Genomic DNA, 24,101 nt, shown 5'->3' on the forward strand with positions numbered 1-24,101 from the left:
TCAGAGGATTTGGACAATTTTAAGTTAATCACTCTAAATGTTTAGTTGATTATTAAAATAGTTGTTGATTGATTTGATAGTTGATTAGTTGTCAATTGATTAATGACACCTCTGCAAACATCTAAATAACCAACACTAAAGAATTGTAGCAGTACAGTAACGCATTACATTTCGGTAGTAACGAAGTCATATAATGAGTTACTCTAAATTTCTCGTAATATTATTAGTTACTGTACTGAGTCTAGTAACTCGTTACAAAATTCGGGACCACAACGCAAATTTATTCACATACCGTATAGCTTAGCCAAAAGGGCAGCTTATTACCTCACTTACACAACAAGTTAAAAATGTAAACAATCAACACAATCAGAGATCAGCGAACGTCACGTCATGTTGAGCAGTTCCCAGGCTCCCTTTCAATCGTTTAGTTCGCTTTCACACGATACAAATATTGATCAAAAGATAGTGATCTCTCACCATAGTCGAAACATTTAATATTATAGCTCACACTATATATAGTTAAATACGTGTATGGCCATTACAATTTAACTTTACCAAATATAGTATGGTAGCAAAGTTTGCATTTGGTTTTATGAGTTTTAAAGTCTTGAAATCATTATTCAATAAATTAATCCTTGATTAAAAAACAAAAAGTAACTTATTAAACTTCAGTAACACATGACAAATACAGTACTACTTTCAAGAAACATATTACTTTCACATGCAAGTAATTAGTAATATGTAATATATTACATTTTGGAATTAACTTGCCCAACACTGGTTGTGACCATTGTGAATTGTAACCCCACTCGAACCCTGGAAATAAAATGAATTAGTTAATTCGACAAAATAATCCCTTTTACTTTCTATATTGTGATAAACAACAACAAAAAAGTGTTAAAGCATCACAGGAATTCCCCCTCTCCCCCCATAAAATGTTTTCTTGGATTGCTTGTGATAGAAAAGGTTGAGATATTCTGCACTGAGGAATTCACTCCCAGAAGATCATTCAGTGACAGAATCCATCCATCCATCCATTATCTATACCGCTTCTCCTTACAAGTGCTAACCAGTCGCCCAGTGACAGAATCATTAATACAAATTCAATTTCACAAAGAAGTAGGCAGCTTTTTTTTTTTTTTTTAACTCATCTAAGGCCCTGCTGCCATATAAACTTCACCCGTCGCAGTGTCCATTGCAACTGCTACATCATACCATTTTTATAGTCAGCGGTGCGCATTAGCACTGGAAAGCACAGTTCAACGATTGCTTCCAAGGGCCAACTTCATAATAAAATCTTGATTAGAAATTGCTATGTACGGTGTTACTTGTTTTACTTTTGTTTTCAAGTTGACCCTCGCGGCGCATTGCAATGTAGCCTATAAACAACTGTTGTGGTGGCTGACTTGACCAGGCCGGTTCCGCACTAAAACTATATTTGCCATAAGACGGTGGGTTCAACAGGTACAGGAGAGCTGCCCGCAAGACGGTTACCTCAGTTTCGCTGTGCCACGGCTTCTACAATCCGTCAAAATATGTTCTTACACAAAAGCGGTGAATAGTGAAAAAAAAAAAAAAAGAGTGGACCGCAGACGGCTGCCCTAGAGAAGTGTGCCAAGCAAATCCCGGTTCACAGGGCAGGTGAAACGGCCTCATTTCAATCGTAGGTTGGGGCCGACTCCCGCAATGGCTCCAAAGATCGTTTTAGCAGATATTCCGGCCGTGTGTGGTGTGCTCAGACTGATCTCGACCACTCGGGAGGACGTCCGACGTCAAATCGGGGATATTCAACATGTTGGATTGTTTTGGACCGACTTTGCAGTTGCACGGTGTATGGACATGACGTGACAAACGAGCACGCAGCCGGTTGACAGTGACGTGCAGTCAATCAGAAAGCGAGGTGGGAATCCAAAATCAAAACAGTCATGGCGCAACAGAGCCCAACGTCTTTTCTTTTTGTGTCACTTTTTCTCCATACACGATCCGACCACACTTGCTGCCTCTACATCCGCCATGTTTACTGCGAAGTCTCATTTAATCTCGAGGGGTTTTCTGAGATTTTCCGTCTGACGTGAGAATATACGTGAATGAATCGGTTCGTGCGTGACGGGGATCTTGCCGTGTGTTTTTTGAACGGGCCATGCAACTCAATTGTGTTAAAAATGAATTTGGCTTGCTATAAAATAGTTAATTGCATTGTTTAAATAAGACGCCATTGTGTAGGCCTGGTATGAATATGGTGTTGGAATTCGGAAATGAAAACTGGAAAAGAAAAGTAAAAAAGTTTATTCAGTTATATTAAAATGTTCAATCCACGCATACAGCGGTAAATTGTGCCCAGATGTGCCGTACGTCTATAAGCTCATCCTTGAGGTCGGTGGTCGGGGAAAAAAGAATGAGCCCCCGTGTATGGTGAACTAAAGGGGCACTCATTTTTGGTCAGGCTTTAGCTTTTGCCTCATATCTAACCTGCAAGGCTGTGTGACTTTGTAGAACTTCCTGTTATTTGGAGTTGAGCTCAGTTTGTCTGCTGGCCACATCTGCGTGTGCCTCTTGTAGCTGGCCAAGAGCCTGTCTGCATCCCTCCGGGGAATGCGTCTGCTGCTGCAGCTTGGATTCAGCATCAGCGAGCTTTTTCAAATGTAAAGCAGCTTCCTCTTCTTGTTGTTTCTTCAGCCTTAAGTTGCCGTCCACAGCATGGTGTAAAGCCACACTCAGCGTCCGCTTTTGGTCCGTTAGTTGTGGCCGTTTGCTCAAAGCATTGTCAAGCTCTCGGCTGCGCTTCTCAAAGATGCTCCTCTGCTTCTGGAGGGCGTCGGCAGCTCTCTCCTCGAACTTTGAACATCTTTTCGTTCTCCTCTTTGAGAGCCTCTTGCAGCTGTGTCTGCTCCGTTTCAGCTCACGTTCTCGGAGTTTGTCCGCCATGTTCTGGATTTTGGCAGCGACTGCTTGCTTCTCAAAGATGAGGTCATTGTTCTTCAATGCATGTTGTGAATGAGTGAATGTGGTTCTGAAGGCAGTCGGAGGCTGCGACGGCTTGTTTTTGTTCAGAACTCAGGACAGTTTTTGCCTCGACCTGCGTCTCATGTTGAAAAAGCACCTTCTTAACGTGCTCCTGTTTGTTGCAGATCGTCTCTCGCAGAGGCCGGTTGGCCGACTTGCCCCCGAGCGGTGGAAACCGTCGCCCATTAGCTTCGATATCCTGTTGAAGAGCCTGACTCTTGAAGAGTGACAATGTCATTTCGTGGTCTTTTTCCACACGTCCTTCCTGCATCTTGGTGACCTGATCCTTCAGTTTCTGGACCTGATCATATGTTACTCTCTCCAATTCTGCTATTTCTTTTTTGTAAAGTTGCCTCCAAATCCTTTTAGCATCTTCATTGCCTTCTTGTCTTGTTCCCGTTTTCGCTGTCATTTTACACAGTTTATCCCGCAACCTTTGTGCAGCCACGCTCTTGCCTTTCTATCATCTTACAAAGAGTATCCACGTTTCGTCATGAGCTGCGTTTCAATACGAAGACTCGCCTTCTTCCCTTTCTCATTCTACAGAGTTTTTACAAGCGTAGAATTAGACTTTCAATCGTCTTCAAGCTGGTGCTTATTGCGGTGTTCCTTCTCTCGAGCCTCCCGAAAAGTACATTTTGCTTTCCTCTCTGCCTCCAGGGCTTCCTTGTGCCAAGACTTCTCAGTTTCTTCATGTTTTTTGCTTGTGCAAGTGGGTGAGTCTTATGAGCGGGAGGAAGCAAATGGCTTTTCGATTTTCTGAATCTCCTCTGGGATCTCTTTTTCAAAGGAATCTCCCACACGATCACTTTTTAACACAAACGCTTGTAAGGTCTTGCTCGAATCACCTGCGTGCATTTTTCTAATCCCAGCTGAGTACCTGTCAGTGTACTTGCATGTTTATTTTGTAACAGCTAAGAAAGAGACCTTTTAGTCACAAAAAAGACATCATGTTCCAAACATTGGACATGTAAGATCCTACATAATGTTCCTGGGTGAGATAAAATGGCAATTTGAAGTGGCGCTGCAATTCACACTGTAGGACACTTTCTAAAAAGTGATTATACTTTAACATCTTTTGATCAAGCGTATGAGTGTCAACTTTTTCATTCAAGAGATACCTGCATGAATGTAAATATAGTACAGAGTTTATGGCACGGCACAAACCGCTGGTAACATTCAAGCACAGGAACATGGCCTGCTATATTGTTGGGTCAGATTCATTGAACAGATAAAACCAAGGCTAACTTTTATCGTCATCATTGGAAGAGAAAAGTATGCAAAAGCAAATGAACAGGACACAATCCAAAGACTCCCACGTAGTGCTAACATGGTTGAAGCAGTGCTGAATGAGATGGACATTTATGCCTGTTAACAGAAAAGGCTCACTGGTGTTTATTGATGTGTGACTGCTGACAGATGTAAAAGATGAATTGTGAGGACCCTGCTCTCTGCTCACATTCAACAAATGTTACAAAACTGACAGGATGGCTGAGTGCAGAGGAATAACGACCCTGAACGTACAACTAAGAAACTTGATCGAGACTTTTTGAAAGCATAGAAAATAGGGATGTCACAATAGCCGTAATATTGTGGTATCGCGATATTAAAATTGCCACAATATATCGTCGGCGTCGTGTCACGATATTAATAGGAGCAAATCTGTTTAAAAGCCCATGTTTTTTTCCATTTGTGCAGTTCCGGCACCCTCTGGTGGTTAGTTTAGTGCAGTTTAATTTGAGTCCATTTTTTGCCACCTATAATGTATGGATAGAAAATTAAGATGTTTAATCACCAGATAAAGGGGAACACAACACATTTGAGTTCCTCCACAAATTGCCACAAGCAGGGAAATATTTTAAATTGTGAATAAATTTGTCCCTTTCAAAATGACCAGAGGTGGGTAGAGTAGCCAAAAATTTTACTCAAGACTACTGTTACTTTAGAATGAGGTCTCACATACCCCACCCCCAACCAAAAAAAAAAAAAAAAAAAATCAGGCAAGCAAGAAATTAATAGACAAGAATAAAAGTAGTATATGTAAAGCAGCTTAATGTACCGTTTCTTCTGAACATATATATATTCACTCAAGCAAAAATAAAACGTATGTTGCATGAAAACTACTCTGGGAAGTACAGTTTATCTTAAAAGTTACTTGAGTAATGGAGTAAATCTAGCATGTACCGCAACGATATATTTAATAATGGTAGGACTGATATTAACTGTAGGCTTTACATCGAAGATGTCCCCATGAACATGAAAATCAGAGTTGGACATTTTACTAAAAATTGAGTGTCCGTTATTCGTCATCCGTCTGGGGTACCGTTCAGTCGTTCGTCATTCGCCTTTTTTTCCGGGGGGGAAAAAAATAGTACCCGTCTATAGGCCGGTCCGCCTCTAATTTTAAACAGGCGTCCACCGGCGAGTCCAACTAAACTTTCACTAGCACCCCACTGTAGTGGATGTACAATTTCATTTTATTCTAACCTTCCATCCAAAATCCGAACCACTTATCCTTACGAGAGTCGCAAGTATGCCGGAGCCTATCCCAGCTGTCTGTGGGCAGTAGGCGAGGTACACCCTGAACTGGTTGCCAGCTTGCTGTGGCCCAAAAATAAAAAAGTATGTTCACTGGGGTCAACCCCCAATTTCTTACTTAGAAACAACATCAGCTATCTCCTACATAACAACGTACACAGTACATTTGCAATTACCTGCAGCAAAAATGAGAACTAATAATAAAAGTGCCTGGGTGATCGAACCATTTAAGCCAGGCCAAACCAAGCAAGCTTTTGGGGATTTCTATATATCTTCTATGTATTTTTAATTACACATAAATATTTAGTTTTGAGTTGGGCGACTAAGTTGATTGGACTCTCTAAATTGCCCCTAGGTGTGATTGTGGGTGCGGATGTTTGTCTCTGTGTACCCTGCGATTGGCTGGCAACCAATTCAGGGTGTCCCGCGCCCACTGCCCGAAGACAGCTGGGATAGGCTCCAGCACGCCCCGCGACCCTTGTGAGGATAAGCGGTATCGATAATGGATGGATGGATGGATGGAGTTGGGCGACATGGTAGCTTACTGGTTAACACGTCCGCCTCGCATTGCAAAGGTTGTGGGGTCGAATCCGACCCTCCCGGCCTTCCTGTGTGTAGTTTGAATGTTTTCCCCGTGCCTGTGTGGGTTTTGTCCAGGTACTCCAGTTTCCCACATTTCCAAAACATGCGTGGTTGAATAATTGAACACTCTAAATTGCACCTAGGTGTGACTGTGAGTGCAAACGTTTGTTTGTCTCTGTGTGCCCTGCGATTGGCGGGCCACCGATTCAGGGAGTATCTCACCTACTACCTGAAGACAGCTGGGATAGGCTCCAGCACGGATGGATGGATAGTTTTAAGTTCATACTGCACTCCTGCCTTGCCTTCCGGCACCTGGGTCCCCCTTTTTGCCACCACCACAAAAACCCGCAACCTGTGATAAAAAGAGCAAAAACAAAGAAGAGCTCAATCTAAGCGGCAGAAAAGTCAATTAATTAGCCAGTCCCTCAATGATCATGTTAATGGTGTCTGAATTTCCTCCACATCTATTTTATAATCAACTTACCTGTATAAATGTCAATCGCATTAAGTCTTCCTTCTAAGCGATTTACCTCATGTAATTAACTTCTTTCAACTGATACTTCACACATTCAAAGTTCCCACCCAGAAGACGTGACATCATGTTGAAAAGGTACATACTTTTTTTGGTTTTTTTTTTTTTTTTTTTTTTTGCGAAAGTGAAATAGTACCTCTAACTAGGATACAATTTTCTTGTTTTTAACATCCTTGGCAAAAAACAAAAACCCGCATCTGATTCAGATTTATTATGTACTAAATGCTGTGGACAGTGAAGGTCTATTGATTCTAGTCCAAGCAGAAGTCAGACAGAATTGCCACATTCTTCACATGCGAATGTTTACTGAGCACAAAGGTGTCAGAGTGGGTCAGTCTAGTGTGCAGGTGCGCGGGTGAGCATATTTCGAACAGGAACCCTTGACGACACCTTTGGGTCCGAGGAACTCCCAGCTCATGTAGTTGCGGTGTGTCTGCACTGACTCCCCCTCGTGACGTCACTTCTGGAGGCAGGCTGCTGCTGGGCTGGCAGCCTTCTGCTCCATCAAGAAACTTTCCTGGACTTGTGGAGATCCTTGGACGTAGTGGCCACGACCAGCCGTTGCTGGAGCTACTTGCGCGGGGATAGCGGTCATTTTTAGGTGTACCTTTCGGTGCTAAAATCATTTTAGTTGAATTTGCCATAGTGACGCGAGCTATATATTGTTTTCTTTTTCATTTTTTTTTTAAGGACTTTACTATACGGAGTTCGAAGACTAATAGAATTGAACTCAACCCCCCTGGCGTGTTTTCATAGAAAACTTATTTCACGGAGCCGAGCCCCCATTTAAAAACTTTTCCAAACTTTGGATTGGATACGACGCGGACATGGCTTGGAGTAGGGGCCTCTTACTTTCATTTGGTTTCCTTCTCTCACCATTCTGTTTGTCAGCTGGGGCACAACCGCACCAGAGCAGCGTCAGGAAGCTGTACGTGCTCCAACCCGGGCCGGGTCCAGGTCCCGGTACCGGTACCGGTCCCGGTCCGGGCTCGGCGGGAGCTAACAGAGGGGATGGGATGCGAGTCAGCTCCATTTCAACGCGTCACGGCGCGTCGGGGCTTCCGCACTCCTACAACGTCGAACTCACCGCTAAATTGGGCGGCCAGGTCCGGACCCGCCGGATGGGGAAGCAAGCCTCGACGGCTCAGGAGTCCATTGTTCGGCACAGCGGTCCGGGTCCGGAGCCGAACCAGCACAGGCAGCTTCTCAAGCAGTCTGGGTAAGACGGTCTGTCTGCCGTGCGGGCGAAATTAGGCTACCTTTGTATTCATTCACAAAGTCATTTCTTCTGATTGGTTTGACTACTTGAGTGAAAAGTGACTCAATATCGTCGTCATGCTTCTCAAGACTTCTTAATTATGACAGCTGTGTGACTCGATCGTCTGCTGTGCTGACCTATGTTTGGCGATTTAATATTAATTCAATTCGATACATACGCACTGAAATTCTGAACATCATATACACACAATACTAAACTCAATTATTTACCTAAGATAAACATTTTTTTACACTAAATGCCTGTTTCGTATGATTAATTACTTGGGTGGTTCCCAACATTTGGAACACATGCACAACCGTCCGCACTCACTAGTGAACTTTTGTGTCCACGCTGTAGCTGTTAGTCTGTGAAAGGCACCGTGTCCAAAGTCGGGCCTGGGGGCCAAATGCGGCCTGTGTTCAAATTTCCACCGGCCCGCAGCCTCTGGCAGAAAATTATGTTTGGCCCGTCAGTACTGCTGGCTGCAGTAGAAAATGAGTGTAAAAAAAGCTATTTTATATTTCACCAGAAGATGGCAGCAGAGCTGTGGCCGCAATCTCAGGTGCTTTCGGAAATGCGCTTCGAGCACGCCCTTCCTCTCCAAACACAGCGCTCTCAAAGTCATGTTAGGTGTCAGAGTTAACCCCTCGCTGCGCGATCTTTGTGTGGCCCTTTCCAGCGCATTTTTAAAATAGAGATTGTCGCGAAGAAAAAGGACATTGACAGAGAAGGCTGTTGCTTCCAGGACAAGTGGAAATTGACAGATTTTTTTCACTGAAATACCAAACAACTTTTGTCTAGTTCGGTAAGAGACTGTGTCTGTTTTCAGAAATTCACTATCATGAGTAACTACTAGAACATGCAAAGTACGACAAAGTCACGTAACAAATACTGTAAAAAATTAAAGCAACGGAAGCTGTATGGTCGACCTCCACACATTTTCATCTGGTCCTGTTTAGATACCCCTTGTGTAAGGACTTGTGCCTCAAATCAGAGGATGAGGGTTGAAATGTGTCAAGTGTATGAAAATTGTTGGAGAGCCTTCATTTTTTAAAAAAGCTGGGTCAAAAAGTGGCCTGTTACGTGGCTCAATATGGCCCAACTTTTTTGTGCAAAACAATCAAGTTTTTAGTTTGCAAAGAAAAAAAAGCTGGCTCAAACTGACCTAAGTAGTGGTCAGTCCCTGACCGATTGTTTTAATGACTTTTGTGTGACACAATAATAAAAAAGAGCAATTCAAGAAAATGTGGAATATGTGATGAAACATATCTCATAGTTTGCCTTTTGTGAAGAAATTCAAATTGAGCCGAATGCATCTGCAGTAACATCGATTCATTGTGGGATTGGAACTCGACCAGAAATGATTTGTATCTTGATTTGGTTTGACCTTTGGTTCGCCACACTGTCGTAAAGAAAAAAAGAGTCTGCCAAATTTTCATTCATACTCTCCATGATGAATCACAATGTGCTACTACCACATGCATTCACACACGCATACACACAAAACAGGCCTACAATGTATCATCAACATGAGAGGGCTTCTAGTTGGGCGAGCAAAGCACCAGAAGTTTTCAATTTGTAATTCATGGAAGTGCACAAGTCTGTAGAGGCAGGCAACTGCAAAAAAAAAAAAAAAAACTTCAGAAGCTTGATAATTGGCGGAACATGCGCAAGAGACGAGGAATGGCACAGTCCACTTGTATGCAGTGCTATTTATTAGCATTTCCCTTCTTTCTTAATCTAGAAAGGTCACAACAGAGGAAAAACATGCCAAATAAAAAAGAAGGACGTCAAGAGTGTTTTGTTTTAGAATCCCAAGAGTTTTTTTGAAACAGGAATTCTGATCTTTGTTTTCTGCAAAATGTGTTCTCCACTTGTGTAAATTGCTGCACATTGTCATCAATATTATCTGAAAGCACTCCAGCCTGTCTTGCGCGGCTCCTCTTTGATGAAATGGAATGAATTGCAATGACTTCCAATGACCACTTGGTTGTCAAGTGGTCTGATGAAAGTTAGTATCTCTACTGTTGCCCTAAGGTGCAGCAACATTTGAAAGTTACATAGTTGCCTCTGCTTGTTTTGTATTTGTAGAGTGAACATCTGCGGAGGCCAATGCTGCCATGGATGGAGTAAAGCTCAAGGATCCCAGCGGTGCACAAAGCGTAAGTAACTTCAAACATTCCTTGCACGAATAGTCTAGATTAGGGATGGGCATGATGAAGCAATTGATAAAGGCTTCCAAAAATCTCGTTGCTCATGTAGAATTTGAACAGTTTTTTTTTTTTAAGAATATGATAACCCGTAATCCAACTGGGTTCTCTCTTCGTTGCATCATCGCGCATCCAGTATGTTGCGTCGCGGTAAACAAAGTAGAACACAATAATAAATACAGTAGAATAAACTGTTGCTGACAAAGAGCATGCAATGGAAGTGCATGTCGCTCAGTATGATGCGACTCTGTTTGGTTTGGCCCAGTGGTGAAGTGATTTTGGGAACTCCAATCAGCTGAGCACTTCAGGGTGGAGAGGCTCCCCTTGTTTATACAGGCACAGGAAGCACTGCGCAAACATCTGGACAATGACCAGACTATGTCATACTGTACCTTAAACCGTGGCCAGACATTTCTATTTGAGAAACTATGTACAGTATGTGTGTCATCTTTAACGTAAAAACTGATGTGATCAGTCATGCCTGATTAATTATTGTCACTGGCCGGAAAATGTGGTTGTGCGTTTTATTCATATACATACTAAAACTACATGTATTGTAATGACACTTTGCAAGTAAGACCTTTGTACATGTGGTAAGTCTTCGTACATTTGATTGTAGAACGTAACTGATCATTCTTTGTTGAAGCAATTTTTCATAATTGAGAGCAAAACTTCTCTGGGCAGCATGTTTTGAGAGAGAGAAAGAGAGAGAGAGAGAGAGAGAGAGACAGAGCTACAGAGAGAGAGAGTCATTCATTTTCTCCATACTCATTCAATGAAATGTAGTCAAATGTTCATCCCTTTCTGGTATTACGGCCTTTGTGGTTGCGGTTAAGTCATGAGTCACCACTACAAAATAATTCAGCTGCGGACCAAAGAAACATTTGAATAAGCTCCCTAGTCAGTTACTGAATGGCAGAGCAGAGTAGCTCTTTGTCAAATCTGCTTATGTGTGCTTGTAAGGCACGGACGGTGGCTGGCCGGTGTAGACAAAACATAATTGTGACTTGGGGGAATTTCTTAGTTCACTATGACAAGGTCAAGTATGTAGGAAAATGGCAATGAATGTCTGCTCCCCTGCCAACTCAGTTTGACAAATTCGCTTTTCACATTTTCTTCACAACTGTTGGACAACATTGGGGGAAAAAATAGAGACAGTGTGTAGAATGTTTTGATTTATCAATGCTCGTTTATTTTAAAAACCCACTATTAATTTCAATAATATGCAAAAAAAAAAAACTTGTTCTATCACATCAACATACATTTTGTTATATAATCGTAGGTGAAGTAATCTCTAATTATATTACATAGGGCACGCCTCCCCTGCAGGAGGCTACCATGTTTTGCTGCCATCTTTCTGCTACGGACACCCAAGGAAACAAACTTGGCGAACGTAGTTACTCAGCATCATGACTACAGCATGTGTAACAAATGCAATGCACTTACTTTTTCACTTGAGGGAATACTAGAAGTCGATTGTGATAACATTTTGCTTATACCTCTGCTGAAAAATTGGTGGTAGGCCTGCGATGTGTGGTCTCTCTCTCTGAGGCACCATAGTGCACACGCTTCAAAATACACGCATTTCGAGCTTAGGTCATTGCATTCTATTAGTTCACCACTAGATGGCACTAAATTATACACAATGTCCCTTTAAGATGAATCTAAATGGAACATACAGTAAGTAGGGCCGATTGGTCGGCCAATTTAATCAGCCGATATTGACTCTTTAAATCAGCAAAAATGTGCTACTTTTTAGCCATTTTTTTTAATACATTACAACACAAGACAAAACCTTCAACCACCACCTTGCACACACACACACACACACAAACTTATGTGTGTGTTGACAGACACTTGTCTTCAAACAATTTCATGTTAACAGGAAACTTAAACAAAAACAAAATAAATCAGCAGTGTCGCAGTGTGGATGCGGCCCAAGACCGACATGCAGTGTTATACACCCTGCTCCATTCGAACAGTTCCATCCTTTACAGTGTGCAAATTCAGTCAGATTTGTAGTCCCTGAGGGTTGACCATTAGAGCACCTGGCAGAATGCTTACCAAAGTACTTTTTCCACTTTTCCTTGAGGGCCAAGCATATTAGTGCTCATTATAGAATTACATGAGCAGCGCAGACACCGTAGAGCTGTGACATTAAAAAAATGTTCTGGGAAGAATGTCCATCCTCAGACCACCAATCTCTTCCATAGTGCATAACCTTTTAATGAATTATTTTAATGCAATGGGATGATATCTTGCAGAAAAAGGTTCCTCGGCAGATGATTACATTTTTACACACACAAGGTAATTGTGCCTTTGTTTAAAAAAAAAAAAAAAAATCCACATTATTTGCTGAAACAGTTTGTTCAGAGTATAAACGTGTTTTTATGTCAGTGCATCGACAAAATATGAAAACTGTGTACCTTGATGCAATATTTGATGTAAGTTCACAGCTTTTTTTTTCCGATCCAGAGTGTACTATGCCTCTCTCCAAAATCAGCTGGTATAGCCTCCAGCTTGTCCCTAAAAAGGATAAGCATGGAAAATGAGAATGAATTAGATTCAACACTTTTGACTTTTAGATGGTAACTTGACAAGTTGGTTACATACGAAGACCTCATGTGTTGCACTTGCTACCTTAGCTGATACAAGGTTAGTTAGTACCCTTGCAGTGAGTCGGGGCTAAACTAAATGAATATTAGTGCAACAGTGCACAGCTGTTATGTGACATTTTTAGCTAATTGCTAGTGCTGTTATACAGTGCGCTTGCCAGGGTGCAGACAGGAAAAAGTGAGGACAAAACAAGACATACATTAAAAGACGACACAAGCAAAATCAATATCAACAAAAGCAGCAGACTTTGTCACAATGACAGTCATGTATGCCGTGAGAGGGACAAATTAATATTGGCAAGGACAGCAATGCCAGCTTTTGCAACAATGATGGTTACATCAATCAGAAAAGTGCATTAAAAATACACGCGCACAAAAAAAAAAGTCAAACATGATCTTGCCCACTGGCCCCATGCAACCAGCACCCAACATTTCACTAAATGGTAACCAATAATACACATTAGCTTAAAAAAGGGCATGCTTCTGTGGACCCACGTGGTCAAATTTTGACCAAAATAAACATGACCTACATAAAACCTTCATGATGTCACAAGAAGGCTGTACAGTGGACATCGAAGGTTAACTGTGGGTGTTTTGCTTTTTCTTGGACTTTTTCATGATTTTTTTTTTTTCTCACGCATATTCCAAAAGAAGGACCAGCCTCAACAGAAAATAAGGATATACAATGAAATATGTGAAAGAAAAGTACTCACTTACCAAGTTAAAGTGTATGAATACATCCTACATTTAATGATAAATAATGTAACAATAGCATGGGTTGAATAACATGATTTTGGGACTTCAGTAGTTGATTAAAAGCCCTTTCTTGATGAACTAAGCCTCTTAGCCTTACAGAGGCCAATTGTATCAAAAATAAAGCATATTGCTTATATAGTGGCAATATCCTTCCACCATTACCTGTATTCTGTGACGATATTGTATGTCCTTGCCACATAGAAGGTCACAACAGGCCGTTGCAGCTGTTCATAATGTCTGGGCAATTTTCTTGCACCTACTTAGACATTTTACAGCATTACAACAAGGTGACACAAGGAAAATCATTATATCCCAACGTTTCTGCCTCTAAATGGGATCGCTTCCACAGAGCGCAAGCACACACTGACTCACTCATTCAGACAACCATGTTATTTTTTTCAGACCCCCTAACAGACCTTAGCGAGGGCGGGTGGGGAGCGCAGCACATGCCAGACCCGACATAGTTTGATCAAAAGGGTGAGAACATCACCATGACTGATCTCTTTCCTCTTCCTGCCTAACAGGGAGATTACAGTACTTACTCCATCAAACTCATTGTCACAGAACAAACCTCTTAAGTTGCTTACGCCAGTCTGACAAAGAGAGAGAAACAATTTACGGAACAGATGGCAACGTCAGCTCCAGGCAAGAGGTGGGTGAGTGAAATGAAAACTATTTACGCTTGTTTGAAAAGAAAACAAAAAAAAGTTACCCTAAGTGGAAAGTTTTCTCTCTTTCAAACCGCTAATATAATTCAGCTCCCAGTGGGAAAAGACGTCAGTGATGTCATCGCTGGGCAGTCACGCTCTTTGAAAATAAGTTGTTTCCCCACCGGCTCAATATTTCAGAGGTTTGTAGTGAGTCATGTATGGATTCCAATACCTTCCTAGTTACAAGATACACTACCTGTTTCTTTTTAAGAAAATGATTTGCTGTTGTCTTTTGATGCAGGTTAATACAACATTCTTTATTCATTACAAATCACAGGCAGCAGAGTAATACATTTTGAAGTTGCTTCCACTGTGTTGGGATTTAGCGTGTCTGTGGACCCAAGTGCAGGGAAGCGGGGAGGCAAGGCAGGAGTGTTCTCCAAAAAGGAATTTCATATCAGAAGAACAAAAAGCCAAATGAGGTCCATGGAGAAATCAAAGCTACTAAATGAACATTAGTCCAAAACAACAAGATTCAAAGTAAGAAAAGGATAAGACTCAACATGACATGACTTGACTCGGTCACGTGACGACTAAGAGCAAACACAAACAATCGACAAGGTCGGGAAGAAACCGCCGAACCAAATAGAAGCAAACTGACAAACACCTGGACAAGATACGAGTGGCCGAGGGAGCCGATTGGAAGACACGAGGGGGCCGGGGGTGTGAAAACAAAAGACCGAACCAACAGGACAAGACATGAACCACAAGAAGACATACATAACATGAAACAAAACCAAATAAAAATGTTGACAAAAACACAGGTCATGAAGACTGTGTTTACTGTTTATGAAATTGATACACAACGTGCTTGGTTATGAAATAAAAGACGTGCATTTTCAGTGCCATCTGTTGGCAAACCACTGGTCATCTCCATGCTGGATATGAACCATTTTGATTTTGGCTACATGTTCATTATGTTCTTTGCAACCACTGGTAAGCTTATGTGGCGACATCACAAAAGATGCCCACAAGATATGTTAACCTCCCTTCATGACAACAAGCACTGTGATGATGGTTTGCTCTCCAGGAATTTGAGATTTTTGGTCAAATTGCAAATCGGACAGCTTCAAGGGCATTCCACTCTTATCAACCTGTTTATGGTTTAGGCAAGTTCATGTTGTGAAAAGAACCTGAGAGAACATCTTTTAGGTATCTTGACAATATCATGTAATGAATGCATCCTTGGATTGTATGGAAAGCAGGTATACACCCTCACCAAAATGTGTAGCACAAGGCCACATCCTGCCATTTTGACTGTTCTAGGCAAGATGCCGACTTTGGATTCAAACAACACATGTTCTGCGAATGTTGATATTTCAAGTCCACGAGAATGCGAGTACAGACAAGAATCCACACAGAGTAAAAAGTCTCTACCTCCTTGTCCACCCGCAAGTAGCTACATTACGTGGCCATGGTATGTCAAAAGTAATGTTTACCTGGCAACTTTTTTGCTAATTATGGTAGCCCACAAGTCGAGTATGGGTGATATTGTTTTGATATTGGAGAAACACGAGCTGGTGAAATACTGAAATAATGTAATTAGTCGGATACCCCCAAGATGGAGCGTATAGTTTTCAGTAGGGTGCCAGATTTGTAGAAATGGAGCATGTAATCAAATAAAAAATGTTAATGTTCACTGATAATGTACAAGATGGATATTCTTGTCAGAGGTGGAACCATTCTTCGCATGTGAGCATGTTCCACACCGCCGCTGCATAAATGGGTTCATAGCTTGTGTGCTGTGGCCACTGAGCCCCGTGGTCCATGTCCAGTTGTCCACCTTGGCAGCTATCGCAAGGTGTTCTCTTGGAAAAGAATAAAAAGCGTAATAAAGCAATTAAAGTAAAAAACAGTTAATATAGTTTTGGGGGGGATTTTAAGAGTGAACTAACATGCACCCCTCTGGATGTATTTTTCTTTTTCTATAGCTGACTTGGATGGCCATCATCTAAGGACTCTTCTTTACAGTATCCAGCTTGTAGTTTGTAGATGGCTGACTCACAAGAGCAGAAGCAAATGCCATAATGCATCCGGCATAAGTGACATATATTGCCTTAGTATAGCTGAATTTGTTCAGCCACTGCAGGTAAAAACCTGTTGTTCTCTGTTTTGGGGAAACTATCGGGGAAACTATTCAAAGATGAATGAAAACCTATTTTCAAATCACCGTTAAGATATGGTTAAAATCACCATAACTTATGGTCATTATAATGTCAATTTACTAGCGTCAGTTTGCTAGCGTCGGCTTTACGTTAATGTAAGGTTGATCCTCCTCAACTGAATGCTCTTACTTCACCTCTAAAGTCCTGTTCTGAACCCTTGACCTTCACTGATCATCTCCCTTTCATGAGGCTTACTACTTTCAGAACTGACAAATTACCACATGTCATCAGTGTCATTAACCTTTTGATTGCCAGTAATCATCTGCGCAGTTTTACCAATACTTTACGCCAGCTGGCCTTGAAAGACACTTACATAAGTTTACAAGACATCTCTGAATAGCCCAAAACGCAGCACACTGAAAAAAAATGCTGGTTGAATTTCCTCCATTTTATTTTGTCAAGTGGTTGCACAAAGTAAAATCATCTGGATTCAGATACATTTTTTTAGGTAGATGTATATTCTGCTTAAAAAATATACCTGGATTCATCCATCCATCCATCCATTATCCAATCCGCTTATCCTCACAAAAGTCGCGGGCGTGCTGGAGCCTATCCCAGCTGTCTTCGGGCGGTAGGCGGGGTACACCCTGAACTGGTTGTCAGCCAATCGCAGGGCACACAAGAGATAAACAAACATTCACACTCCCAGTCACACCTAGGGGCAATTTAGAGTGTCCAGTTAACCTACCAAGCATGTTTCTGGAATGTGGGAGGAAACCGGAGTACCCGGGGAAAACCCACGCAGGCACGGGGAGAACATGCAAACTCCACACAGGGAGGCCGGGACCAAAGTCGAACCCACTACCTCTGCACTGCGAGGCGGGCGTGCTAACCAGTTGACCACCTTGCCGCCCTATCTGGATTCAATTGAGTTTATTTCATGCAACCACTTGACAAAACAAAATGGGATAAATACAGGACAACATTTTCAGTGCATGCTTGGTTTCAAGAGAAAATATGTCACTTGTGGCGAATGTCTTCTTCAGCGCTTTCCCACTTTTTCTGGTCCATCGCTGCCCTGTCGGTGCGGCATCATACCACAGTGGCAATTAAAAATGACAGTTTACATGACGTCACAGCTGTTAGAGCTAGAGACAGCCTGGAATTAAGCTGAGGCACCCGTCTCCACATTTAATGAGAAACTGTAATTCAGTCTGCTTGACAATGTCAAAACCAAAACCAACGGTTATATAAATGACACTGATATATTGTACATAAACTGATGCAAATCATCAATATCCCCAACCATATCATCTGATTTTGATGAAAAACACTTTTGCTCCATTAATTTTTTCTTTATTTATACAGGTAAGGTAATTGATAACCGATTGTCATTGGAAGTGCTGTATTGCAAAGGACTTGGTCAACTTCAAGCACATTGTACATTCTATCCAGCCATTGTAGAACACTTATGCTGTCACAGCGAAGGTAGAGATGACCTTAGCTGGCTTCGATTTGTTGACTGTGCTGGACTGGTCAATCTACGTCAATCACGTACACTCATAAAGTTAAAAAATGTCTTTCAGGATTAATTGTGTCAATACTTAGTTCTCTCTAAACGTTTTCAACCCACTTTTATTGAGGCCACTGGTCAAGTCAGAGCTGTTTGCGTAAAATAAAATCGCAAGTCAAAACTACTGGGCATACGATCTCTGACCCAAGATTCTTAGGGAACGCCGGGTCTAATGTGATATTAGTAAGTTCTCGATGGATTGTGATTTTACAACTTTGCCAACCAGTTTTGTGGGCAAAAGTTGTCTAATTAGCATGTAATTTATTTTACAATCTAATCACATTTAATCATGAATGAATGTGTACACGTCTGTGGCCTCTTATCACCATCTGTCTGTCCCTGCTTTTCTCTTCTCATCTGTCTGGATTTTGTATTCCAGCTAACTGCATCCCTCAGTGCCAAAACGGAGGAATGTGCCTCAGGCCTCAGCTCTGCGTCTGCAAGCCTGGCTCGAGCGGCAAGGCATGTGAGCAGAAGACTGTGCCCACACACACCCTTCCAGCACAGCCTGGGAAAGGACCGACCAATGATCATAGCAGCGGTCACATGAATGGACACCACGCAGGACCACAGCGGCCCATACCTCAGAAAGTGCCCCCTAATGCTTATGATCTGCCCCCACCTCAAGCAGACAACATTGCCCTGATGAAACTGACTGTCAAACCTTCTCCACAGCTTGTGAGGCCGCATTATATCCAACAGCACATACAGCAACAGTAAGTACTGTTTATTTATTCAACATGATTAGATCATTTGTTACATCAATTTGGATTGCAATGAACTTGAGATCTTAATTTGGACCAAAAATTGTGCCTTTCAGTTTCAATGTAAATATGACCTGTTTTCCCTTATATTTATTTGACATCATTTGAGCTACAGATGGCAGCATTGTGCATTTTAGGGCGGGGCTTCTCTAAAGTCCTGCCTGCTCTCTGCCTGTAGCCGTAATGTATTTATTCTTGAGGTTGTGGTTTGCAGTGGTGTGTATCATAATGAGTGCTGTAACTAACAATTTGGCCAGCGCTTAGCTACGAAAGAGTACCAAAAATATTAGCAACACCTCTGCGTCATATGACCCATTGTAGTTCTAATGCACACTATAATTACGTTGATAAACCCATGATATAATACCACTTGACAAAACTGAGCTTTGTTTTCTTTGAAAAGGCACAGTTGATACATCTATTATATTATTTTCCATTCTATTATGCAGGAGTTGCCTGTCAATGCAGGGCTCTTGGGTGCACGCAATCTGGTGCAACTGAAAAAAAAAATCAGAGGTTGAAGCCGCACTCAACAAACACGCATATTGTGGTCTCAGCCAATCAGAGATAGTGACGTGTAGGACCCTCCTCTTATTGGCCATTGTCTAAATATTCTTTCCTTTTTTTTCTTTTTTTTTTAACTTTATTGAACACTCAACACGCTTTATTTTTTATTTTCTTATTTATTTATTTTTCTTTCAATATCATGAGCTTTTATACAGTATCGTGAACTTTTATTCATCGCCAACATCCCCACAATATCGTGAGAATTATCATATCGTGATGTTTGGATATCCTGACACCCCTCAAAAATAGCACAGCATATACTGTACACTGCACTATGCTTTTAATGCTCCGGACCAATTATAAAACCACAAGTATATAATGTTATATTTTTTTAAATTTGCAGTTTCTTGAAAGATCTGTTTGCTGTTATGTGCATACCTAGCTAATAGCAACGAAAGGCGCTTTGTCAAAGGTCCCCTTTTAAAAATAAATAAATAAATAAATAAACAGTATTTTATTTGCTTGAAAATGGTTTGATCCAGCCAAGGCTCTTCTCAAGTGATCCACTAACTCAAGTGTGCAGTCTTGTGGGAGTAGTTTGAATGCGTAGCCTGTGACACATTTCTTAACTTTTACCACTCAATATCGCCGCAAAAATGAATATTTCCAGGCTTAATTTCTGCTGCAGTTAACCATAGGTCCCTCTTTATGTTGTTAGGTAGGAGGTACAATAGGTGCGATCAGACCAAACATGAGCTGAGCTTTTCTGGCGGTGCATTTCCATATATAGTCAATGCAGTGCATGCGGTTGCATGCCATCCGGTGCAGATGAAGCGTTTGAAGTCCATTTCGCCATGGTGGGCTGAAGTGAACTTTTGCCAGCATCAAGACGGGAAAAGCCAATCAGCGTGAACAATGAATGTACATTACACGCAGGCTCAACACAAGCAAACACACAGCCAAATAAAGTTGTGGTGAAATAAAAACAGTGTGGGACAATATCATTGCGGTCTTTGAGCCCGAGTGGTAGACAACACAGCGAGCTTCCTTCATCGGCCGGAAGTGAGCAAAAAACAGGCAGGCTTGGAGAATGAAGAAAGGAAGTTGGCGTATCTGGAGAGTGGATTTGAACTGTCAACCGAGATAGCTGCTCGTTTAAGTGTACATCGGTGCTGGCAGAGATTTTTACAATGTCCCACACAAGGACATACTTTGCATGCAAAGGAATAAGGTATATGTACTAAATTTAACAATGCGCTAGCGTCTAAATTTGCTTATTCCCCAAAGAGCACACCCCAAAGACTTGCACAGTTGGAAAATAGACTAAAAGGAACTGAAAATTGTGAAGTTGGTCTCTCTTTGCAGCTTACTTGAGTGTGTCCGTGGGAAATTCTGACCATTCATCCAGAAGAACATTTGTGAGGTCAGACGTAACTGATCCTGGACATGAGGTCCTGGCTCACAATCTGTTTCGTACCGAATGTGGGATGGAGTTGAGGTCAGGGCTTCTCAAGTCTTTCAGTATCAAACTCCGAGCATCAAACAGTATCAACATCCCAGGATGCCTTCTTGTGACTTGCTTTGTGCACTAACCAAAACTGAAACCCTGCTTTTGAGAAAATGACTTATACGGTGATTTGTTTTCCCTTTGGGAAATCCCATTGGAGTGGCACTCTTTCTGCTGGGAGCCACATTTAATGGTCTGATGCTGATATACTTCAGCTGCAGCATTTGGGCCTCTCCGCAGCAGCATTTGACCCTTTTCGTCATCAGCCATTGCAATGGAATGAACCTGTCGTTCATGATTTATAGGGTGGACTGCACTGATGGTGAAGAACACCTCGTCACATTCCAGCCCTATAATCACACATACAGCCAAACGGACAAGGGTCCTCACAAGGGTCGCGGGGAGCACTTGGAGTCCATCCCAGCTGTCTTCGGGCAGTAAGCAGGGGACACCCCAAATTGGTTGTCAGCCAATCGCAGGGAACCACACATCAAGACAGGATTATTTTCAACTGCTTTTTTCCACTTTCTGACCATGATTTACCCTTGAAGCTTTTATTGTGCTCTATGGAGGGAGTGTCATAATGTTTGTCTTTCACTTGACTGGAAATTAAAGTAGGCACATTTACAAATAAATTAATAAGGATAAATAAGTGTCAAACATTGGTAAATTTAGCGCCAATACTGAAAATAATTTTACAACTAATGCTAGTTATTTTGTTTGTTTGTGTATAGTGTTGTATTTTGCGTATGGTGACATTCATGACCCAGTTGCTGTACAGTACTACAAACTTTGAAGATGCAGTGTCTGAAAACATAGCAGTACATACAGTTGAGTAACAAAACAGATCATAGCACTTCAAATCCACTTATGAAAAGCAACACACCGCTCAAAAATAAAGAATAAAAGTGCAAATACATATGACAACTGATTCGCTGAAAAAAAATTAAGATAATTAAGGATTAAAATAATGACAATTCCTGTCCACTACCATATTGGCCATTTTTGACCGGTTCACGTAAGCCCTGTGACGTGTTACGTGCTGTACACTAGACTGCTAATTTTGGACTTGTTTCCTGGGGTCTCACTTATCAAAGAGTGCGTAGGATTCAAACTAAAAGTGTACGTACGCACAAAATCCGAAAATGGCGTACGAAAAAAATCCGACCTATCAAACCGTGCGTACATACACGCACCTGTAGGACATTTTCCCTTGATAAGTCACTGAACTTGGGAGCCCGAATGTACCGCCCTCTACATGGCCAAATCTATCCATATATGGTCAGTGCATAAGCAGTACATGAAAATGAATGAGCCACGCTGGCCAATACTTTGTGAAAGATGAATCATGACGACAATGCTTTTCAGTGGGGTGGAAATAAGGAAGGGAATCTTGTTTGGTGGCCTAAATTGGCATCGTGCAAAAAATATCGACAAACACGTCCGTAAGGACAGAAGGAAAAACAGAAAGTGCTCGGGCTTAAAAGTAGATGATTACACAATTGCGATGGTGTGACCCATCAAGCCTTAATTGCTGCTCCATCGTTATGGATGACAGGCGTAGGTGTGCGCTCAGACAGAGGGACACAACTTGGGAATGCAAATGTTGCTGCACTGAAAAAAGTAGCCTATTCAATTTACGTAATTAGTGTACATTGGCTGCGCATATGGTTAAAATGTGATAAATTTGTGTATATTACTGTAAAATCTACAAAAAAATATTTAAAAAATATTTTTTTTGGAAAAAAAGTGCTGGCTGCTTTGTTGGTGGCCAGGATGTTTTAGCTCAGCAGTCAGCGCACCAGCGGTTCCCAGCCGGTGACTCGCGCGTGAGTGCGGCTTCGACCCCCAAGCGCGACCCAGCAAGTGTCGCTGCGCTGCGGGTGGACTGCACAGCAACACCATCAGCTACTGAAAAAAAAATTCAATTGGATTTATTTAATTCGGACATGTACATCGGTTGCACGTAACAAACTTGTGTAAAATGAACATATTGTAACGTCTTCCAAAGACACGACATCAGAGGTAGCTTAATTATCTCCCTTTTTATTATTCCAACACGGCTACTGTGGTAACTGACACTGTGGGCCGTAGCCGACGCCAACTACAGTGCAAAAACAGAACACCGTCATAAGAACACACCTCCCATCCAGCCAGGCGCGCGATGCATTCAGGAACCTCGGGAAAAACACAACTCAGCAAACCACAAACGTCATCACATCCATCCATCCATTATCCTAACCGCTTATCCTCACGAGGGTCACAGGGAGTGCTGTAGCCTATCCCAGCTGTCTTCGGGCAGGGGGACACTCCGAATTGGTCGTCAGCCAATCGCAGGGCACAGAGAGACAAACATCCGCACTCACAATCAAACCTCCAATCAAGTTACCATGCATGTTTTTGGAATGTGGGAGGAAACCGGAGTACCTGGGGAAAACCCACGCAGACAACGGGGAGAACGTGCAAACCCCACACAGGCCGGAGCCGGGATCGAACCCACGACCTCTGAACTGCGAGGCGGACGTGCTAACCAGTCGTCCACTGTGCCGCCCAAACGTCAGCACAACACAGCTAACCCAATTCGTTGCACTATATTTAAATATTTTTAAGAGTAGACAATTCCGTCAGTTATCCGTCAGTTATTTTTATTCATGTGCAACCGTCCGAATTAAGTAAATCCAAGGGCCCACCCAGTTGATGCGGTTGATGAAGAAGTTAAAGTACTGTTCTGTCTTTCATTGACAATGTACAATAAGTGCAAAAGTGATGATAAAAGAATGGAGTGGTTTTGTGTCCTTTGCTTATTCCTCTCGAGTTACGAGATTAGAGAGTTGCTCGAAAGGAAGCTTCTCAAAATCTGCGTATGGACAGGTTCAAGGGTCCGTACATGTGCGCACTTTTTCCCCTAAAAATTTTGGGGGAGAGGGTCACGTACTTAACGCAGCACATTGCGTACGCATCTTTCACGCCTGTTTTGTGCGCACGCAGCTTTGATAAGTCCGGCCGCTGTACACTTGCGCAATTTTTCCCGTCAAGTTTTTTTTTTTTTTTGATAGGTCACATACTTTACGCAGGAAGTTGCGTACGCATCTTTCGGGCCCCGTTTTGTGCTTATGCAGCGTTGATAAGTGAGACCCCCGGTCTGTTGTGCTATAAATTTACCTTACATCAAGTATTCCCATAATTTGGATAGCACTCCTAACCGTCAGGTTTCATGTTCTTTCTTCGGGAAAGGGGGGAAAGAAAAGACATTTACAGTGACAATGAAAAACAAAACAAACCAGCCTGTGTACCTCCAATGCACTTCAATGAAAAGCTCTACATCTGAAAACCATGATTGATTGTCACATCTATGCGTTGCCGAATCATATCCTGAAAATATTAGACTGAAAGTCGCAATATTTTTTAGAGACTGAAGCTGGCTCCCAACGTTGCCTTCTT

At 42.0% G+C, this 24,101-nt stretch overlaps 1 protein-coding gene across 3 annotated transcripts in view; it reads left to right on the forward strand.

The window, feature by feature from the left end:
• Nucleotides 1–7,112: 7,112 nt before the first annotated feature.
• Nucleotides 7,113–24,101, forward strand: part of ltbp1 (latent transforming growth factor beta binding protein 1) — an 84,027-nt gene continuing 67,038 nt past the window's right edge. For 2 of the 3 annotated variants that reach the window (XM_086045177.1, XM_086045179.1), the window contains exons 1-3: nt 7,113–7,874; nt 10,005–10,075; nt 18,262–18,598. In XM_086045177.1, coding sequence (XP_085901303.1) covers nt 7,483–7,874; nt 10,005–10,075; nt 18,262–18,598 — 800 coding nt within the window. In that variant the 5' untranslated portion in view covers nt 7,113–7,482. The remainder of the gene's footprint in view (nt 7,875–10,004; nt 10,076–18,261; nt 18,599–24,101) is intronic. The other variant, XM_086045178.1, reaches the window with a different exon arrangement.

Source organism: Filicampus tigris, chromosome 11 (assembly GCF_054856515.1).
Source record: "Filicampus tigris isolate MCC_2025a chromosome 11, RoL_Ftig_1.0, whole genome shotgun sequence".
Lineage (NCBI taxonomy): Eukaryota > Metazoa > Chordata > Actinopteri > Syngnathiformes > Syngnathidae > Filicampus > Filicampus tigris.